The following is a 21,728-nucleotide window of genomic DNA, read 5'->3' as shown; positions in this document are numbered from 1 at the left end:
ATGACCTCTGGTATACACATAGGGACACGATTCCGTGCGTACGTTGTTAGGACACACCTCTATTTGAGCTAATTAAATTCCCCTAATTCGATCCTTCCTAACATAGGGAATCCTGGGAACTGGAGTTTTTAGTGGCACCAGGCCTCTTTCTGACAGAGAAAGCTCAGTGTCTCACAAAACTACAGTTCTCAAGATTCCCTAGCATTGAGCCAGGTGTACAACAAAAAGAACAAGAGCACTGCAGAGTGAGCCTTGTGCCCCTCAGGAGCACCTCCGAGGCCTCCTTTCACTTTCTTATCTGCTGCACATGTGTTTTGAACCTTAGTTCCCATTTGAAATGCACTGATTCCTATCCATAAAAAGAAAATCCAGTCAGCTTAAAGTGTATTATTTTGACATTAAAAATAACATACTACAAGACCGGGAAGAAAAAAAAAAGTTGGATGCAATACATAGAAGAGTTATATAAAAGAGATGAAAAAATGAAAGACACATGGAATGAAGAATAACATAAAGATGAACTCCAAATTTTAAAAGTGAGATGGAAGCTACAATAAGAGACATTGAGAAAAAATAAATCACCAGGAATATATGATATTCCGGTTCAACTGCTATAATCCACACAGAGAGAATCAACTGTAAAGTTTGCGAATATATGTCAACAAATATGGAAAACAAAATGGTGGCCAACAGATTGGAAGTGATCTCCGTCCACAAAAAAGGAGACACAAAAGGCTGCAGTAACTGTATGACCATAGCATTAATTTTCCACACAAGCAAAATTATGCTCAAAATTGTGCAACATAGACTCCAATCCTACACGGAGAGAGAAATACCAGAAGAGCAAGCGGGGGTCAGGAAGGGAAAAGACACTAAGACCCACACTGCAAACATATAAAGGCTAATGAATCACACCAAGGAATTCAAAAAGAAAATCTTGTGTTTTTTTACAGCAAAGCCTTTGACTGCATAGATCATTAAAAGCTATGGATTGCTCTCAGAAACATGGGAATGTCACCACAGCTGATAGTCCTGATGAGAAATCTGTATTTAGGATAAGAGACAACTGTTAGAACAGAATATGGAGAAAAAATATAGTACCCAATTAGCAAAGGGGTCAGACAAGGCTGCATACTATCACAAGATAAACAAATGGGTCCTTCAGCAGATCAAGCCTGAACTCTCTCGGGAAGCCAAGATGATCAAGTTGAGGCCATTCTACTTTGGCCACATCATGAGAAAAGATGATAGTGCTAGGAAAGATGGAGGGATGTAGAAAGAGAGGAAGACTGCATACTAGATGGATAGACTCTATTAGGGAGGTCATGGGTATAAATTTGCAGGACCTAACAGAGCGGTGGAGGATAGGGAGTCTTGGAGATATTTCATCCACAGCATTGCCATAAGTGAGCATTGAGTGGTTAACAACAAATTTTGACATTTGATCTAGAGAAAAAGAGCCAGAGGCTTAGAATTGTGGTACAAAGGTAATAAAGAGTATGGTATAAAAACAAGTGTGTCACACATGGGGGGCAGGATTGAGGAAAAATGTTATTTTGAAGAGAAAAAAATTAAATTATTGAACAGTTATTCTGAGGCTTGTAGTTCAGTGAGGCCTAAGAGCTCTCTGGTTGAGAACTCTGAATGTCCCTCCTCAAACACCAAATCCCAGAATGCAACAGGAGGCAGCCAGAGCAGTTAAAGTGGAATAGCAGTACTATAAGAGTGTAGTGTGGTAATCTAGTTAGAATCCAGATATTTATGGACTCAAATTTCCATTAGCTCTGGGTAGCATGGCCAACGGTCTGGGGGTAATGGGACTTGTAGATCAGCATCTTCTGGAGGACCACAGGTTATACACCCCTGCCTTGAAGTCACAAATTAAAATCTGAAGAAACCATATCTATAAACCATATCTATCTAAACCATGTCTATAATTTTAAGGTGCATGTGCTTACATGTGCATGAAGTATGGTGTTTTTACCATTTGTATTATTGTACTATGGTGATTTATTTCTTGAACGTACACTATCTTAAATAAATATGCTTATTTCTTTTATAGTCTGAAAGTACATGATGAAGTTCTTCTACTAATAAACCATCAGTCCAGCCTTGTATGGATGTTAACATTTCTTGGGAAATGTGTCATCTGCTCTCATCTTCTTTGCAGGAACAAAAAGGGCATAGGCTTTCATGGCCAGCACCCATACTTTTTTGTGGGTTTATTGGGCTACGTGACCATCTTCAAGATGCCAGCCACAGATGCTGGCGAAACGTCAGGAATAAACACTGCTAGAACATGGCCACATAGCCCGAAAAACCCACAAAAAAACTATATAAAGGGTATACATTACAGACAAATATTGAAAATACCTTTTCTGCAGGTTTCTTGAGACTTGTCAGTTTCAGATATTCATCTCTTTGCAGGCTCTTAGGAGGATCATGACAGAATTCAGTATACTGGGGATGGCTGTATGATATGTCATCACCTAGTATTAACATTCTTTATAGCACTTCACAAAGCACTGTGCCTACTAGTTGAAGATAAATTTTGCCAGAGATAATACAAGCACTTTTTAGTGGGAAAATAAGCTAACCATCAAAGGAAGATAATGTGGAACAACTGCACATTTGTTATGCCTTGAAGTGCTTGTCTATATTCAATTTCGTTGAATTTTGTGTAAAGTTGAGGAACTTAGATTTACAAGAACCAAAATTACATAATGTACAAAGTTAAACATCTCCAAATAAGTAAAAGTTCAAGTAAACAGAGTGAAGCTGGGCTCTAGATAAAGCTAAATTAGGATGTCATAATGGAATATTCTAGCTTCTTCTGGAAGAAGATGAGCCCTCCCTTCGTCCTCCATCTTGAGGGAGAGAGAGGCAGGCTAGCTCCAAGAAGCCAAGCCCTCCCTCCAGTCCATCTGCCTTGGTCCAGGCCTCGGAGGTTGAGAAGAACTGCTGGCCCTCATCCCCTTCCCCACCACCTTTCCCTTCTCCTTTTGTGTCGTGTCTTTTAGATTGTAAGCCTGAGGGCAGGGAACAGTCTAATTAAAAAGATTATATGTACAGCGCTGTGTAAATTTACAGTGCTTTATAAATAAAGGTTAATAATAATAAGTATATTCACTTAAAAGCCCATAAAACCTAAAAAATTCCTAACTTTAAAATATTGGGTATGTCAGGGTGTGAATTAGAGGCTGAATTCTAGACAACTAGGTATATTATAGCACCCACATACACATTTTTCATTGTTAAGCATAACATCTAATTAGACCAAGGCTTAAAATAAGCCATTGTAAAAAAAAAAAAAAAAAAAATTTAAGTACGTACAGTGTTTTGGCTCCAGACATATCTTAGAATAGATTTTTCAAATCAAATTAAGGGGGGATACAGACGGGCAGAAAGGGGCGGTGAGATGCCACCCCTTTCTCCCACAGATCTTTGCCTTGGTGACCGCATGTTGCGGCAATGATGCACCATGAAAAAGGAGCTGTGTGACGCTTGGAAAAGAATGCTGCAAATATAGCAATCTGATAAAAGGGGGAAAAATGATTAAATAATATAGATAGAGGAAATGAGTAAATAGTTAATACAGTATCTAATAGAGGAAGGAGAAGGATAAGACTCGGTTTGGTGGAATAAGATAGAAGATAATAAAGTAGATATACAGTTTTAGTAAAAGAAGCTATAGAGTAAGGATTACTATGAGGTAAAGAGATATTAGAGTGACTATATGGGGAATTCATAAGAATAGCTAAGAGTTCAGCAACATCATGGAAAATAAGGGGGGAGGGGGGAGGGGGGAGTAGAATAAAGGGAACGAAATTATAGTGATTATATGAGTGAAAATATATGATTTTTCTTTTATTATATACTGTAAAATTTAATAAAGATTAATTAAAAAAAAAAAAAAAGAAAAAAAGAAAAAGGAGCTGTGAAATACGGCTGCTTTCTCCGCTGCTGCCAAGGTGCCATTAGCACATTAGCTGCCGAGGTGCCATTAGCATCCTTTTTCTTCTGCTGCTGAGATGCCATTGGACGCCATTGGACGCAGTGCACAAGGCATGTCATCAGTGTGAATGCACATATGCCAAAATGGTGCCTGGACAGTGCAGTAGGGCTTGGGAGTGTGCGGACGCTCTGCTCTCCTGAGCCCTAAAATCGGTCCCAGGCCGGCGCTTTGCACCAGTCTGTACTGGGCCTAAGTTTTTGGATCTCTGTTAAAGTATGGCCAAGTCTGGAAACAGCCTATTATCAATCTATTTTACAGATATATAGTTTCGACTCTGGGCTAATAATCACTTTAAACTACCAGGTTCTAGCAACAGAGTGAAAATTCTCTACAATATATTATACAATTAATGCCTAGTGGTGTTCAAGCCCCTTTCCATCTCCACTCCACCCAAATCTTTAAAAAAGGGGACAGACAGGATCCTGGTAACTTTTACCCAATAAGTCTTTTATTGTTAGTGGGCAAACTATATGCCAGTTATTTGGATTTGAAATTACAGAGTTGGATGAATGCACAAGCTTTGATAGATCTGAAACAAGCAGGTTTTAGAAGGCATATGTCCACTGTGGATCACATAACAGTGCTTTCATTCCTCGTAAACAAATACGTGTTGCGCCCTAAAGGTAAACTATATGTGGCTTTTATTGATCTGAAGGCTGCTTTTGAGTGAATTCACCAGCATTTACTTAGGGACAAGTTGGCTAGGCTTAATATAGATCCTCGATTGTTGTTTCTTTTAAGCCAACTCCATACAAATAATCATTGTAGAGTGAAATTTTCCAAATCTGGCCTATTAACAAACCCTATCTACTCTGGTATAGGAGTCAGACAGGGTTGTGTGTTGGCTCCTCATCTGTTTAATCTATTTGTGGCTGATCTACCTGCCTTTATGACCACAGTAGATTTTCACCCACCTTTACTGGGAAATCGTCTGCTTTTTGTACTCCGATATGCTGACGATACTTTATTACTCTCTCTATCTCAAGTGGGTATGGTAAGAGCCTTGAAAAGATTCTCTGAATATTGTGACCTACTGGTAAACTTTGAGAAATCCAAAATATTGGTATTTTCTAAGAGATTTGTACTGAGAACGTGGAAGGTTGGCAATCAGGTCAAAAAGTATGTTTACCTTGGTGTCCTTTTTCATTTTAACGGGCAATGGAGTAAACAGAGAGATAAAGTAATACAAACAGGGAAAAGATCGTTGGTGGTTATACAATCTTTTTATTATAAAAAAGGCAACCAGGATATTCTAGCAGCCTAAAAAATTTACAAAGCCAAATTAAGACCGTAATTACTTTACAGCATATTCTCTTGGATTCCAGCCTTCAATAAGGAGATTGAATGTTTGCAGACGCATTTTTTCAGGAGACTATTATCTATACCGCCATGTGTACACCATCTGACTCTCTATGCGGAACTGGGATTGAATGCTCTTGAAACTGAAGCCTGGTTGATGACTTATAGGTTTTGGTTTAAGATACATTTCAAGCCTAATAGATTTAGCTAGTTGGGCTAAATTTTATAAAAGTAAAGTAATTTCTGTGGGTTTAAATGTTGTTTCTCTCCTTTTACTTACCGAAAAGGAGTGTCTTGAATCTATTAGGGTCTGCCTTGCAGAGAGAGAACATCAACTGACATATCCAACTCCTCCTAGAGTGTGTTACCCAGCGATGCTTGGTATCCCCTCCTTGCAGGGTAGAATTTCAGATTATTTTAAAACCCTTTCACTGCTGGTGTCGAGGAAGCCTTTTTTGTTTGCGAGATTGAATGTACACCCCTCAAATGTGACCAGGGGCAGGTATTTGCAGACCCTGTTTTTTAATTGTGTATGTCACTGTGATCAAGCTCCAGATGTTCTCCATCATATTGTATTGCTTTGTCCATTGTATATAATTCTGAGGGGAAAATTGTTGAGAAGGTTATTGGAAATGAATATCTGTTTTGATGGGTTATCAGTGAAATACTTATTGGAAGATCAGAACCTACATATTACCAGGTTAATGGCCAATTTTCTGGTGGAGGCAATAAGATTATGTCTTAAAATTTAATAACAATCCTGAAGTTTTATTGTAAATGCATGTTGTTTTTCTATGTCTAATAACGGTTGACTGACTGACTGACAATAAAGCACCAGGTGAGCATTGTATGTCTCCCAAATTGTTTAAGCAGAACAGACTGGTGGGCTACTTTATTTGCAAGCCTATTCACTCATATAAACAATACTGTCCACATCCAAAAAGATTGGAGAACTGGCATAGTTATATCCTTCCATAAAAAAGGAGATAGAAGTGACTCCCAAAATTATAGGCTCTTTCCTTCTTCCAGCAGACAGATGCATTAAACACCATGGAATGTAGGGATGCTAAAGTAATTTATTTCAACCAGACAATCTAGACAGCCAGAAAGTTTGATTGATCTCTGTTACCACTCCTGAATAGGCCAGCTGCCAGACTCCCTACAATTTTGGGAGAGCGCCTTACTGGGAGGTCAGAGGAATGCTCTTCTAACGATGCTGCTTCTGCAAATTTTGCAAGATACAGAAACACAAATGTGTGAGTATATGCCTTTATGTCACCTGTGTACTTATGCTGACCCCCTTGCATTTCTTATAATTTTCTTAGGCAAGAAATACTCAGAATGGTTCTGCCAGTTCTTTTTTCTGAAATGTAACCAACAGCACCTGGTTATTGGCCATCTCCCATCCAACTACTAACCAGGACTGATTACTTAGCTTCAAGGGATCAGATGGGACCTGGGGCCTTCAGTGTATTTATATTTATATTTACATATACAATAATAACATAAACCTTGCGGGATGTATATTTAGTAAATACGCTCTTGGTTTCAATATGTCAGTTGTTGTGTTTGCAGTAGCCTCTAGACTTTCTTTACCATATCCCCCCCCCTTCCCCATTTGGAAATAGGAGACAATTTGTAGTTTGCTGATCTCTCTCTTACTGTTATCACAGCAGCTGTGGGCATCTGTAACAGGGAAGGCAAGGGAACAATCTCCCCCTCAAATTAAGCCATAAATCACAATTTCCAGGTTTGTTTGTTCCTTACAAATCAGTCATCTAGTCCTTGTAGAAAGGAAGCAGTTAAGCAAAAGGTGCAGCCATTATTCTGAGCATTTATTTTGTAAGCCACCAGCTTGCTCCCAGTGTTTAAGCCAAAGGAATGATTTGTACATTTGCTTTCTAGCGAAGCAATGTACTGCTCCATTTTAAAATCATTCCTTTGGTCTTTAGAGTTAGGAAGGGATTACTGCTCCATTTTTAAACAGTCTGAGAAGTCTCTGCACTGGGCAAAAGTGTGTCCTCCTCTCCAAACAAACACAGGAACTCGTGATTTTTGTATCTCAGCTCCTACTTAGAATTGGAGGTGTATCCCTTGAAATAGTAATTATTGGGGGGAAACCCCAGTAAATTAATGCAGATAAAAAAACCCATTGCTACCTATACTGCAATTGTGGGTTACACCAGATGCCCCCATGTTTTAATCATTAGAATATTCCAAGACAATCCTGCAACACAGTCCAGTCAGTCTTGTTTGTTCATTTTTCTGGTTTGTTACATTTTTGTAGGGAAGTGTAATGGTGGACAGCAACTTTGGAGATCATGGTTTGCCTATGCGCTTGGCCATCAAAACCCACTGGGTGACCTTGGGCAAATCACATTCTCTCAGAGGAAACCCCTTTTGAACAAATGAACGCAAAATGCAAAATTAGCTAATGTAAAAAGTGGATGATAATGTGAAAAGCAAAATGAACAACCTAGGCTCCTCTAGAACCCTAACCCTGATCAAAAATAGTTATTTTTCCTCCCACTATCAAAGATACTCTCTGCAGACTCCACCCAACAGTCTAAATCTGTCATGCAAGTTTCACATACCTTCTGATTGTATTTACTATCGTATACTACAACATCAATATAGAAATAGAACAAGAAAAAAGAAAAAAAGAAAAAAGAGCACAAACTATTTTTTAAAACAGGTTATATAAGGTTGAAAGTATTGTTTATTGGAAGTAATGAAACAGACACAAGTAGTACTTGTGTCTGTTTTGTTACTTCCAATCAGCAATACTTTGATCGCCTTTAAAGCATTCTGAGTGGGTTACCATCTCTAGACCTTGGGGTAGCAAATTCCTAAGTTTAACTATGGCCATTTGAAAGAGAGCTTTCTTTAATCCAGGAGTAGACAGTTTCAGGAGGGTAAAAGCCCAATTTTCACACACAGAGTGCCTCCTGCAGGCCACATCCAGGTATATTAGAAGGGACATCACATCCACTCACTATTTGAGGGTTACACAGCTATATATAGGTATATACCTGTACAGATGTACAGGTATATACATCTATATAGTTAGAATACAGCCTTGGGAGACTTCCAGGGTCAGGGCTAGGGCAACAGCTACATTTGTGGTAGAATTCTCACTTTTTCAGGGTTGAAGTGACCCCCCCACCATTTAAAAATGGTACTGGGAGTGGAGAACAGGTCTGGAAAAGTGAGATTTCTTTACAAATAATTATGTTCATTTGTGAGAATGTTGGATACAGAAGTGACATGAGGGGCAGAACTAAAAGCAGGGCTATTCTTCATAAGTATTTGTGTGTGAGCAACATATGAATAGGGTCATGATCTATGATTTATTAGGAGACACTTTTCCCCTCTCCAGGAGTGCAAGTAAGAGGGGAAAAGGGGATGGATGGATGGATGGGTAAGTGGCAAAATCCTGGATTTTTGTAATACTGTGACTGGGCAGTAACACATTCTTTTATCCCACCCAGTATTAAGGGCAGCAAAGACAGGAGGCACTGTCTTTGGTGTTCAATATGAGCTTCAAAATTACTCTAACATTTTCTCACCAGCAATATCCCACAAGTCAGAAGGCAGTTTTATAAGTACATATATACAAAACCTCTTTTACTTTACAGATGTACACACTTCTACATTAGAGAGTCCTGAGTGTGTACAGCCCTGCCTTCAGTAGCTGCATTTCTCCCACAAAGTGACAGGCAGTTATTTAACTACCCCAGTTCGTGTTCATTGGAATGGCTGAAGTACTATTTGGAAATAGGAAGGGGGTAAAAACCAAACCAAACTGTCACTGCTTTACATTTATTTCTAGCAAGTGTTCAGGTTTGTGTGTACACTCAAATGGCATTTCAATTCAGCAACAGAAGAAAGGCAACATTAAAATGCTTTAAGCTAACTGATCACTACAGAACACACTTACTTCTTACTTACAGATATGATACAGATAACTGGAATGTTTTAACTTACATTTAGTGAAATCATGTTCCCTGTTCATAAGCCAAGCAGAATAGAAATAGCAAGCATTTAAAAAATTGCTGAATGCCAAAAGCGTATAAATCCAATCTGATATAGGCTCATGAAACAAAAGATATTTCCCCCCCTCAATTAAGCTACCTAAAACATAAGGCTACTTCTGACATTACAAAATATTTGTGTGAGGGCACTTCTGTGTGGAATTTAGAATTAAGCTTGCACAAAGTCATGTCTGCAATGCTTGTTGAAAACTGCAACACCCCTTTTTATACTTATGCATATCGTATGTACAATTGGACCTACACATTACCTATCCAGAAGTGTTTTTGCATTTTGTATTCTCTTCACATAAGTATTTTGTAATGTATAAAACCAACCTAGTAAGTCATTTCCCAGAAAAACATAGCTCTAGACACACAACCAGGGTATTATCTATATTCCTTTCTTTTGTAACATGAGATTCTTCAGAGTTAGACAAAAGGTTACCCATTGCTTTAAAACAGCCTTTACATCTGGTAGTCATCATAATAAAGAACAAAAGTTGTCTCAGACAACCAGTTTCAATCACTAAAAATAAATATAAAAATTAAGTGATTGATAAGTTAGCAATAGTAAAACCTTTTGTACCTAGACACTTGTCATAAAAATTTCTTAAATAAAATATTTTTAACATAAGAAATACTAAACAAGAAGTACACAAAATTGGCATGAAAGGACAGGTATTTATTCTCCTTGTTTTGTATCCAGAGAAATACAGTGCTTCCCTTACACCCCTCCCCCCCCACAACCAAAATGTTACACTTTTAACAGAACATTTTTCCACTTTGAAAACCAGAACAAGGAAACCTCCTTATGCCCACTTTTCACACTTAGTCTGCAAATCAGAGGCTCCTAACAACAACTGAACGGAAATTCCTGCCATACCATTCCATAATTCTTGTTTTTCAACTAACAGCAGGATACTTTTTTTGTAGCTACAGAAATACATACTGAAATACTGTACAAGCCTTAGTAAATCAGGCTTGCTTTACCGACATGTACATTTGGTAGCTATCATATCTTCATACTCTTTGTACACAATTGATCTATCAGGCTCTACCTTCAGAACACTCAGAGGACTGTATTCAGCAGGAACACAGGAGGGCCTGGGGACAGAGGAATCCAATTTCTCGTATATGATGTTCTGCACCATTGTGTGCACAGGAGAGCCATAGCGATGCCCAACTACTCTGGGACATTCCCCCTTGCAATAGTGAGGATTGTATTTGTGTGGTGCAATTATCCATCTGTCCCATTTCAGCTGGCTGAATCTCAGCCAAAAGTTATGAAGCTCACATTCATTTTGAGGAAAGAGGAACTGTTCATAGTACTGTCTTATATCATAGATTGGAACTGGTGTGTTTTCCCTAGCCCCATCTTCATCCCTCCGGTGACGAAGCACTCTTTTGCCTTGTTTGAAGTCTTTTCTCACCTCTTCTCTGGGGCTAGTGAAAGGACTCTTCTTCAGTTTAGATCCCACAGAGTTGCTCCTTCTGGGCTTGAAGAAGTTCCTCCCATGGTATGCTTGATCACTGGTGTCATTGAGATACAGTAGAAGAGAAGGTGATACCAGTGCCATATTAAAGGAATCCTGATTAAAGCCAGGCAACTGGTCATTTTTCAGGCAAGTGAAATTTATTGCCATATGAATATTTCTCTTGTTGGAGGCTATCAAAGGCTGGAGGAAAGTGGTCACATCAATCTCAACCCACTTGCGTCTAAGTTCAAAGTATAGACTGAAAGTCATTGCATGTGGAAAGTTGGGACACACTTGACTAGCGGCCTCATGCTCCTTCACAATGAGATTTCCTGTGCACGTGACAGCCAAAGATTTAGAAACAGACTTATCAATTGAGTACAATAGGACTGACTTGAGTAAATGTTCTAAAGCTGGAACACAGTCCAGGTTGAAGAGTAGGTCCACTGAGTGAATGTCCCCTAAAAAGGAAAACATATACAACAATTAAAGGAGTATTTTTGCAGAATGTTATGAATTTGAGTGGCAAATATTCTACAACTCCACAGATTATGACAGTAAGTACTCCAAAGGGCTACCAAAGGGAACCAAATATGCACACTCTAATTTTCTGTCTCAACAGCAAAAATGTCCTCTCATTCACAAAATATACCCCCCCCCAAAAAAAACCATTTCAAGGTGGGTGAAATTAGTGTGAAATTGTGCTTGTCAGTTCAGTACAACCCTACAAAAGCATTGCCCTACATAGCAACTAACCTATAAGGATTACTAATAGGGTTTGTAAGTAATCTTGAATGAATCATCAGATGTTTATAGGTTAAAGCCTACAATCTATAGACTAGTTTTAAGTGAAGTCAGTAATTTGTTAGCATGTTCCCTTTATAAAAAGGGACACACAAGCTATTACTGTAGATTATTTTTCTTAATAGCCACAAAGGCAAGAAGATTCTTTGTAATAGCAAACCTTTGGAGTCCAAATTTTATTGCACATTTTAGGCCACAGATTTTCAAAGCATAGCAGGCCTACAATCCTGGGTATATTGTAATTTATAGCCTATCTCTTTGTAGGATATTAGAGCTAAGAGCCTAAATGCAGTTGTTATACAATAAAACAAACAAAAATCAAGATATATGTATCTGGTCGTAAATTCCACTGATCAATTACTCTTTCTAAATAAGCATACTGAAACTTGAACTGTGGCTCTGACAGTCACATCAAGCATCGTAACTGGCCTTTTATTAAACAGATCAACACTCAAGAGATCTAAGTAAAAGCCACCAATACCAGATTATTCTGGTGACATTTATTCACTGTTTTGTATTGGGCATAAGAAGTATGTTTACATTTTAGAGATCATTTGTTGAATTGAGGAAACTCATGTAAGAAAAGATCACATTTAGGACAGAGGCTTCTTAAAAGAATATAGCCTCCACTACTATATATTTACAATTTTGGAGACATGTGAACTTGCCAAAAATGCCTAGTTCACATGTAGGCACTTTTAGACACATTTTTTAATAAAGTAAATTCATACAAAACAGTATATACAACAATCCTATTTATTTTTAATGATTACCAGTCTATAGGTGGAAAACCCTTTCAGCCCTATTCATGTTACATCTAAGATGCTCACTTACCTTCTACTTGGCCTTCAGGCAGGTGCTTGCACTCAGCATGCGGAGTGAAGAGCCGGACTGTGTTATAGAGATGGTTTTGGTTAGCCTTTGGGATCCCATCCTTGGTGGCAAACATTTTATACAGCCTCTTCATGTATCTCAGGGCTCTGGCATCTGGTCGTGGTCTTGGGATGCTGTCCTCCAGTTCCTGGTGACTGTGACCAGACAGCATCTTGAAAATGGGAGGTAATGGGCCACGACCATTTTCTATATCTGGGGGAATTGATAACCCCGGAGGTACCTTGGAGGCCTCCATCTCTGACATCAGCAATGGCTGAGAGTCTTCTTCATCCTCAGGACTGGAAAAACACAGGACACCAGAAGAGAGCAGCCTGATGGAACAGAGACAAAAAAATATCTTCCCCAAGATCTTCATGATGGGGCTTAGTCAGGGCAAGAAACCATCTGCCCCATGACAGGTTATAGTCCAGAGAGTAGAAGCAGTCAGTTCTGATCTCTTATATAAATTCCAGGTGTCATAAGGAAGCTGCTCCCTCCCCTAATTATGAATCAAATGAAAGACAGACACCTGAAGGCTGGCCAATCAGCTTTAAGCCTAAATAAGTCTGAAGCCTAAAGTTAATCCCAACTAGAGTAGACCCATGGAATCAATAGGATTTACTTATATGTTGACTCAACATTCAACAAATGATTTAATGAGTTTACTCTAGTTGGGACCAAGCAAGAGAATCCAAGCCTCAGGCTCCACCTTCAGCGCCTGAAAGTATTTCCTATGTAAACTGTAGTCTACTCCTGCAGTTTAACTAAACTCACTTAGAAAATATAGTAACCCTCTGAATTCTAACTCTATTCATATGGAACTAGGGATAAGGAATACTGTAGAACTTACCTGTGTGAGTAAAACTAATTAGGCTCAGTCTTAAATGTTAGATAAATTAGGCCTGATTCTGAAAATACACAAGTGCCTGAACTGCAAGTAGTAACTTGGTGTTTGATCAAGGGCTCTTAAAACTATGTTACTTTTTAAAAATATCAGTGTAATGTAATATAGTGTAACTGGGAAACTGTTTATTTTCTATTTGCTATAATTTTAGGAATTATGATAAATAAATGCCCCTGTAATAGTGGTCCAGAGAAAATCAGAACTTTAAAGTAGTATTAAAAACTCAACCATGCTTTAAACGCAGTAAATGTCAGAAGGATCTCATGCAAGAGCTTTTCCAGTGCCAAAATGGTGGGGACAGGGTCTTTTTGTTAAAGTTAATTGATTCTTCTTCTTCTTTTTTTTTTAAAAAAGAAAGAAACATGAGATAGTTTGTGGTAATTGAAGGAAGGAGATTGGAAGCAAAGAATGAAGGCATGCAAAGGGCTAAATCTAAAGTTAGCATACCTAGAGTAGACCCATTGAATCCAATGCAACTTAAACTGATTGTGAATAACAGGTCCACTGCATTTTGATGAGTCTACTTTAGTGAGGGCTAACTTTAGAATTAGCCCATGTTTCAGAACTTTTTGCTTAACTTTTCTCCCGCAACTAAAAGCGCTTTAATTAGAATTATTGGCAAACCAATAGGTGGTCCCTTACTATACTACCTGTGTAGTAATGGAAGTTGGGTAGGAGGAGAACAAGTAATCCCAGGCTCTGACTAGCCTACATGGTGTTGATATCCATAAAATATAAAATATATATATTTTAAAAGTTCTGGTCTCAGAATGGAGGCATGGGAAATGTATTGTGTCTTTAAGCTTGCTGTCTGTGCCAAAGGACTGGAAAGTGGTTGATTTTCAAAATGATATCTTAGGAACAACATAATAATAAGTTAGTTACCTTAACGCCTGTTGTAGGTATACTGGAGGAAAGACAAAAGTATCAAGTGGATGGAAAGGCAAGTCTTGCTGACTAAGAATCAACATGGCTTCTGAAACAGGTAAGAATTTTTTAGAATTCCTTGAGAGTGTCAACAAGTCTGGTGATAAGGATGATGTTATAGACATTGTTCACTTGGATTTCCAAAAGGCTCTTGACCATGATTCTTCATGAAAGAGTTGTGAGTATTCCCAGCAGTCATAGGATGAGGAGAGAGGGCCTGTTATGGCTCAGTAGCTAGTTTAAGAACAGAAAGCAGAGAATGTTGGTTATAATATACAGATGAAGCAATGGGAAAATATGTTACGAAAGAGATTGAAATTTATATTATGTTTTCATCTTAAATAGAATTTTTGTAAAGTGATGTATTGTTGGTATATGGCACCAGAGAAATTGTCTAGAATGTATAAAGATATATGGGAAAGATGGTAATAAAGGTACAGTTCTGGAACTGGGAGGATGCAAATTGTAGAGTCTCCCCAGGATTTACATTGGGACTAGTGTTTTTAAAAAAAACTTATTGATAAATGATCTGGAGATGGGGTAAGCAGAGAGATACTCCTATTTGCAGATGACACCAAGTTATTTAGGGTGATCAGAACAAAAAGGGATGGGCAAAAGTTCCAAAAGGAATTGTATGAACTGAGGAAAGGACATTAAAATGACAATTGTAGACAGTTGTAAAGCCATGCATATTGGGACTTCACATACCTACTAACAAGATGCTTCTTTGGTTTGACAAACATAAAAATATTTTGATTGTTGTGAGCAGCAAAATAAAAACAGCAAGCTGTGTCCCTGTGGTGAAAATGGAAAATACCATGTTGGGAATAACTGGAAAATCAGCTACTGTAAAATGCAAACTTCTTCTATCATACTGTCATTATATAAATCCATGGTGTAACCACAGCTGAAATATTGTATATAGTACAAAAAGTATAGCAGCTCAAAAATATACTGTAGAGCTGGGAAAGATGGAGAAAAGGGGAATAAAATTATTAAGAAGGCTGGTGTACCTCCTTTATGTGGAGAGGCTGTAGCTCTTACAGCTTTTTAGCTTAGAAAAAAGGCAAGTAAGGGAGGAGATGATTAAATTGTAGAAAAATATGTGTAGATTAGAGAAAGTGGATAGGAAAACACTTGATTTTGCCACCTCTCTCACAGTATTAGAATGTAAGGTCAGCCAATGAAGGTGAATGGTGGGACATTTAGGACAGATGAAAGAAACCACTTTTTCATACAGCACACAGTCATGATTATGGAATTTGTTTCCTTAAGATGTAGTGATGGCCACCAGTTTGAATGCTTTTAAAAAAAATTCATGGACAACAAATCTTTCAAAACCATTAGTCATTATGGCTATATTCAATAGAGTTGGTATGCCTTTGTATACCAATTGCATGGCAGAAAGGCACTATTACATTGGTTATAGGCTTTACATAGAGAGTTGGTTGATGACAATCACTTTGGATTCTTCTTATGCCATACTCCTGTTCTCTCTCTTTCTGTGACCAATTTGTAGAGGGCTTTTGAAATCAGATTGAGGACTGCATGAAGTTAGGCCAGGGATGACATGTGGATTAAAAGAATCCCATGGCAAGACTAAAAAGGGGCTGCTATCCATTAGCAGGAGGACTAACGGACTGACACAGTGCAAGGTAGCTTCCTATATTTTTGCCCTCATTCTGTATACAGTTTCATTTCCCTCTGTGGACTATCTTCTGGTATATCTTTTCCTTAGTTGGAACACACCAAGGTCTTCATGCTTGTTGAATCATACTGGACTCTTTGCTGATTTCATATTTGTCACTTCTTTGAGTTCATGCCATCACTACATGTTCCTGATGTTTTTCCTTAGACAGCTTACATCAGATTTCAGTATTAATCCACTGTCCACCTAACTGTTTTCTGTCCTCTTGGCTACTGGCTATGTTGTTGCACCAGACTGTTTGGTTTTATTCAGGAATGGACATTCGTTGTGGCTTCTGGCTCTAAGCCTGGAAGATGTTTTCCATTTACAGGACCTTCTCTGGATTGCTATCGTCTTCTTAGTTCACTTAGAGATTAGCTGTGATTCCTGGATCTACTAGTTTCTTATTAGTTGGCAAAAGTGTCTTAGATCTTTGACGTGTTAATCTTTGTCCTCGGTTTGAGCTTAAACCTTGGGATGCAGTTGTCTAATGATCTAATAAAGCAAGCTATGCATCTGCCTCTGCTGATTTCACATTTTTGGGTAGGTTTTTTGTTGTTGTTAGAAAAGCAGTTTTTGTGATTCTCCTTTTTCAATTACTTGAAGAATACCCAGGTGATACAATAAGATGAACAAAACCCAATTCCTTGCTGAATTTCCGAAGTTAGCCTGCAACAAAATGGGCTTCATTACTTGAACACATAGTGTCTAGTATTCTATAACAGATAAAGTGTGCTTTTAACTTAGGTACAATTGTTCTGGAATAGATCTGATAAACAGTCTATTTTCCAAAACACTGAGAAGCACTCTACCATTATTACACATTCATTTTCTACACTAAACAAATCCCCAACTACATTTGCTCAAGTTCACTCTGCAAAGTCATATTGGTTGAGCAAGTAGCAGTCTTCTAAGGGCTCACACACTTCAGATTTCTCCATGAGTGTCTTCAGTTGTTCATTCATTCATGTCTAGTGCTATCTTTCAGTCTATGGCAGGCATCTTTCTTTCTTTCTGTTAACAATTTTATTTTAAAAATTTAAGAATACATAAGAATTATAGAAATTTAAAAAAGAGAGGAATTAGAAAACTAAAATACAATAAAAAATTTTAAAAATGCATCACAAAAAAAAAAAAAAAAAAGAACAAAAAGTGTCTTCTGATCTTATATAAACGTATAGTATTCATGCCTCTCTCACAAAATTTACATCATATTCCCTTCTTTCAATGGTCTGTTGTTTCTAATCATCAAACCAAAAGTTACCAAATCATTTTTTCCCCACACGAAGTCTGTAAAGGGTTTTCAGTCTTTGAAAAATTTAACTAATGATCTTTTTCTAATCAAACCAGCCAATTGGTCCATATATGCTAAATCTGTTGGTTTCAACAACCATTCCTCCATAGCAAATAGTATTCAATTCTTCCATCCTTGCACATGTAACAGTCTTGCTGTTGTGGTCATATACAGTGGGCCCTCGATATCTGGACTCCCCTGCAGATACCAAAATCTGTGGATGCTCAAGTCCCATTGTCTTTAATGGATTCAAAACCTAAGCCTTGGCCCTGGCTCCAGCTCCCTCAGAGCCCCATTGGCCGGAGGGAGCCAGCACCAGGGCCAGCGCTTGGCTTTTGGAGCTCAGAGACACTGTCCTGGGTGCTAGGCCTGGGGACAGGGCTCCAAGACTCAAGCCCCAGCCCTGGCCCTAGCTGACTGGGTGGCAGACTCCACCCCAAAGCCAAGCTGGGGCAAAGAGGAAGGAAGGAAGGAAGCAGGTAAGGAGGGAGGGGAGGGAAGGGAAGGGGGGAGGAAGGAAGAGAGGGAAGGGGGAAAGAGGGGAGAAGGGATTTTTGTCCCCAATGGCGGTGCGACTATGTCCATGCTACCATTGGGGACAATATGAGTTTGCCATCTGCGGATGCTCAAATCTGCACATGGCAAGTCCGCATATAAGGAGGGCCCACTGTACTGAAGTAGTCTTCTGTGATTCTTTTCCAGCTGTACATCCATCAATCCCAAAAGAAAAAGTTCCGGTTTTAGTTGAACACCAAATTCTCTTTATCAATATGTATATTTGAATCAATTTTAAAGCCTTTTCACATGTCCACCACACATGATAAAATGTGCTTTCCTGTTGTTCACATTTTCAATATACATTAGAAACATCTTTATATATTCTAGCCAATTTCTCTGGTGTCATATACCAACAATACATCACTTTATAAAAATTCTATTTAAGATGAAAACATAATATAAATTTCAATCCCTTTCATAACATATTTTCCCATTGCTTCATCTGTATATTATAATCAAAATCCTTATCCCATCTGATCATAAACTCTTTAACTTGTTCTTCATCCATTTCAAATTTCAGTGTTGAAATGTGGTAGGCATTTTTCAATTTCCCAATGTGATTAATATATTTTGTGCATGCTTACTGTCTGGAGTGCTTTTGGTATTACATTACTTTCTTCCCAGAAAAGGATGTCACTTTGCAAGTGAATCTTTTGTCTAGAATTATGCCGTGGCTTGGTGCATGGTTAGCCCTGAAATATTGTAAATTTCAGTATTTGAGATATATTGTCTTCCATGGTTGCTAAATCTCAGTCTTTCCTGATACATGGGTGAGTAGTATACTACACTAATAGTTTCTACTTCAGCCTCTTGTGCTTGTACCCAGCTCAGGGTGGCTACTGCTACTGCTGCTGCTGCTGCTACTACTACTACTACTACTACTAATAATAATAATTTCTTACCCCCTCTCATGGATCAAGGTGGGGAACAACAACAAATCAACAATGCTCAACAATTAAAACACATAATAATTAAGACATGCAACAGTTTAAAAGGATAAACCAAATTTAAAATTCATCTTCTAAATTTACAGTTTAAAAATCATCTGGATAAGCCTCTTGGAAAAGATTGTTCTTAAAGGCTGTTTTAAATTAGGACAGTGTATTGAGCTGTTGAATCTCTTCTGGCAGATTGTTCCACAATCTAGGGATAGCTGACGAAAAAGTCCTCTGCTGACAGTTGCCAATTTAGTCCTGACTGACTGGAGTAAATGTCCACCAGAGGACCTGAGTGTATGGGGCAGATTATGTGGGAGGAGGTGGTATTGTAGGTAACCTGGACCCAAACCAGGTAGGACTTTAAAGGTAACCAACACTTTGTACTTTGCCTGGAAACTAATTGGCAGACAGTGGAGTGATTTTAATATTGGTGTAATATGATCACTTCTGCATGTCCCAGTAATCAATCTGGCTGCTGTGTTTTGAACTAAGTGAAGTTTCCGAACTTGGTATAGCACATCAAAAGTCCAGCTATGAGGTTACCAGCATGTGCACTACCATTGTTGTAATACTTCAAGATCCGGACTATTACAGTCATCACCTTTTGGAATATATCTTCTTGTTTGTTTGTGCAGTCCTACAGTGTATCTTGAAGATAACCATGTGAGCCCCATTTTTGCTGCCATCATGTTGGTCAATGAAAATGAAAACATACTGATTTGAGAGCAACCATTATTATACATCTCCTCAATTGCATGACTGGGGTTGTTCTGCCCTTGGGCTTTCTTCCCTGAACCCTGCCTTCATGCCTAGTGCCCTACCCAATGAGCCTTTCATTAAAAAATAATAATAATGCAGTTCTGGAATTATGCTAATATGATTTATTTATTTTTTTAAAAAAAAGGAAAATAAAATAAATAAAATAAAAGTAGTTGGTTATTTCTAACAGTCTCTCAATTCCCCTGAAATTTAGGGATCTTGCCATATCTCAGAACAATGTCCACCTTTTCTGTTCAGGGTTTTTAAAGCCAGTAAATGGTTAAGATATGGTCTGATCCTGACCATATTCACCTAGATATCATTTTTTCTGCTTCTTTGCAGACTGCTGTTAGTTTACAGGCATGATCCTATTGTCAGCTTGTCTGGCATTACCAGCTCATGGTCAGCTATTGTCAAGGCACCCTGTCAGACCCTTTAAGCAGTAGCATCACCGAGGGTGTGCAGGGTGTGTGGATTGTTCCGGGTGACACCCCAGAAGGAGGATGACACCCCAGAAGAGGGGATGACACCTAGTTAGCCTCCCCCTGCCACAGGTACTCCCTGGGTCTGGGCGGGCAGCAGTTGGCTGTTTTCCCAGCAGCACGGCCACTTTCCCACCTGGTGCAGCTGTTTCCCTTGTTGGCTTTCCCATTCAGAGTTGAGGCCTGTTGGTTTTTCTATATCTCCCAAAGAGCATTGAAAACAATAGTGGCATTGCTGAGGTTGGTGTCACCTGGTGCGGAGGGAGGGTGAAATGCCTTCCCAACCCCTCGCCACCTGGCTGTCCAGGCCACCACTAAGGAGTGTGTGTGTGCTGTGGCCTCTGAATCTCCCATTCAGGGTCTGGCATGGCTGCTTTCTGAGCAGTCATGTCAGACCCTGAAGGCCCTTCCTGAAGGCTCATTTAGGGTCTGACGTGGCTGTTGGGCAAACAGGAAAGCATCCGTTTTCACTCACCCTGTAGCCATGCCAGTCTCTCAGGGTATACACTCCACTGTGTTGACAGGATGGCAGCTCTGCCCTCGCTGCTGCCTCCTCCCTTGGCAACCCCCTCCTTCATTCCCTGCTGGTCTCTTCTGCCAAGGCTGGAGGGCTTCCTTCATTCCTTCTGAGGAGCCCTCTGCCGGAGGGGAACCCAGGAGGTCGAAGCCGCTGGAGAGCAAGAAGGAGCAGGGAAGTGGCTTCCAGGGTGCACCATCACCTGGAGGGGAGCACAGATGACAGGCCTCCCCCTCCCCCTGCTCACTACTGGCCTCCTGTCAGCCCACTGGGAATCCTACATTAACCCCTTCTCCACACAGCCCACCCATCCATCTTGTTGTCCTTAATGGTGGCATGGCCTCACGCACACACCGCCATTGGGGCAACATGGGATTGCCACCTGTGGATACTCAAATTCATGGATGGCAAGTCTGCAGATACTGAGGATTGACTGTAAATTCTCCAAGCTCTGTTCTGAGGTATTTGCAGAGCTGTGATGTGCGAGGTCTGGCTGAAGGTCTGCCGTATCACCCTTCACTTACTGTTAAGCTTCAGGCCTCATGTTAGTTATTCTTTTCTCTGTTGCCCTCATTCAGTGTTGTGAAAATTACTGTAAAATACTATTTAAGCATCATTCTTAGGCATATTTTGCCTAGTGGTAATTTTTTAAAAGTCTATTGTGGTGCAGTACATGTTGGCTTGGGGGATATTGAGGTAACATTTATCCTAGTGCAAAAAAAATCTGGAAAATTTCAGAAAAGTAATACAAATGAAATAGCCGCAAAGCTAGAGGACATCACAGGAACTACCATTGTGCCCCTAAAATTCACCATGAAACAACCAGAATAAAGTAAAATCCCTAAGAGGGTCAAATATCAAATCTAAAAAGATGAAGGCCCTAAAAAAGAAGTCAGTATTCTAATAATTCTAATATTCTAATACTCAGTATTCTAATATTAGGCTATATGGTGCCTAAGTAACAAAAGCACCCCCCAATAATTAAATAATTAAAAGATTTTTAAAATCCTCTGGAACAAACTCACAGTGCTGTGGGTTCTAATAATAATAAAGTTTTTTCAGGACTTCTGCACTGATACACTGCAGGCTGGAGAGAGTTTGCCGCTACAACGGAAACCGATAGGAAGCGGGAGATTTCAACTTAATTTCTGGTTTTGAGTCC

At 39.1% G+C, this 21,728-nt stretch overlaps 1 protein-coding gene across 4 annotated transcripts in view; it reads right to left on the bottom strand.

Moving 5' to 3' along the window:
• Positions 1 to 9,127: 9,127 nt before the first annotated feature.
• GDF9 (growth differentiation factor 9) overlaps positions 9,128 to 21,728 on the bottom strand; it is a 15,547-nt gene continuing 2,946 nt past the window's right edge. For 2 of the 4 annotated variants that reach the window (XM_042451032.1, XM_042451031.1), the window contains 3 exons: positions 14,290 to 16,687; positions 12,462 to 12,832; positions 9,128 to 11,284 (listed from right to left, as the gene is read on the bottom strand). In XM_042451032.1, the coding sequence (XP_042306966.1) occupies positions 10,335 to 11,284; positions 12,462 to 12,832; positions 14,290 to 14,456 (1,488 nt within the window). In that variant the 5' untranslated portion in view covers positions 14,457 to 16,687 and the 3' untranslated portion in view covers positions 9,128 to 10,334. The remainder of the gene's footprint in view (positions 11,285 to 12,461; positions 12,833 to 14,289; positions 16,688 to 21,728) is intronic. The other 2 variants (XM_042451033.1, XM_042451035.1) reach the window with 2 other exon arrangements.

Source organism: Sceloporus undulatus, chromosome 2 (genome assembly GCF_019175285.1).
Source record: "Sceloporus undulatus isolate JIND9_A2432 ecotype Alabama chromosome 2, SceUnd_v1.1, whole genome shotgun sequence".
NCBI classification, from domain to species: Eukaryota; Metazoa; Chordata; class Lepidosauria; order Squamata; family Phrynosomatidae; genus Sceloporus; species Sceloporus undulatus.
This window is presented reverse-complemented; position numbering and strand designations above follow the sequence as displayed.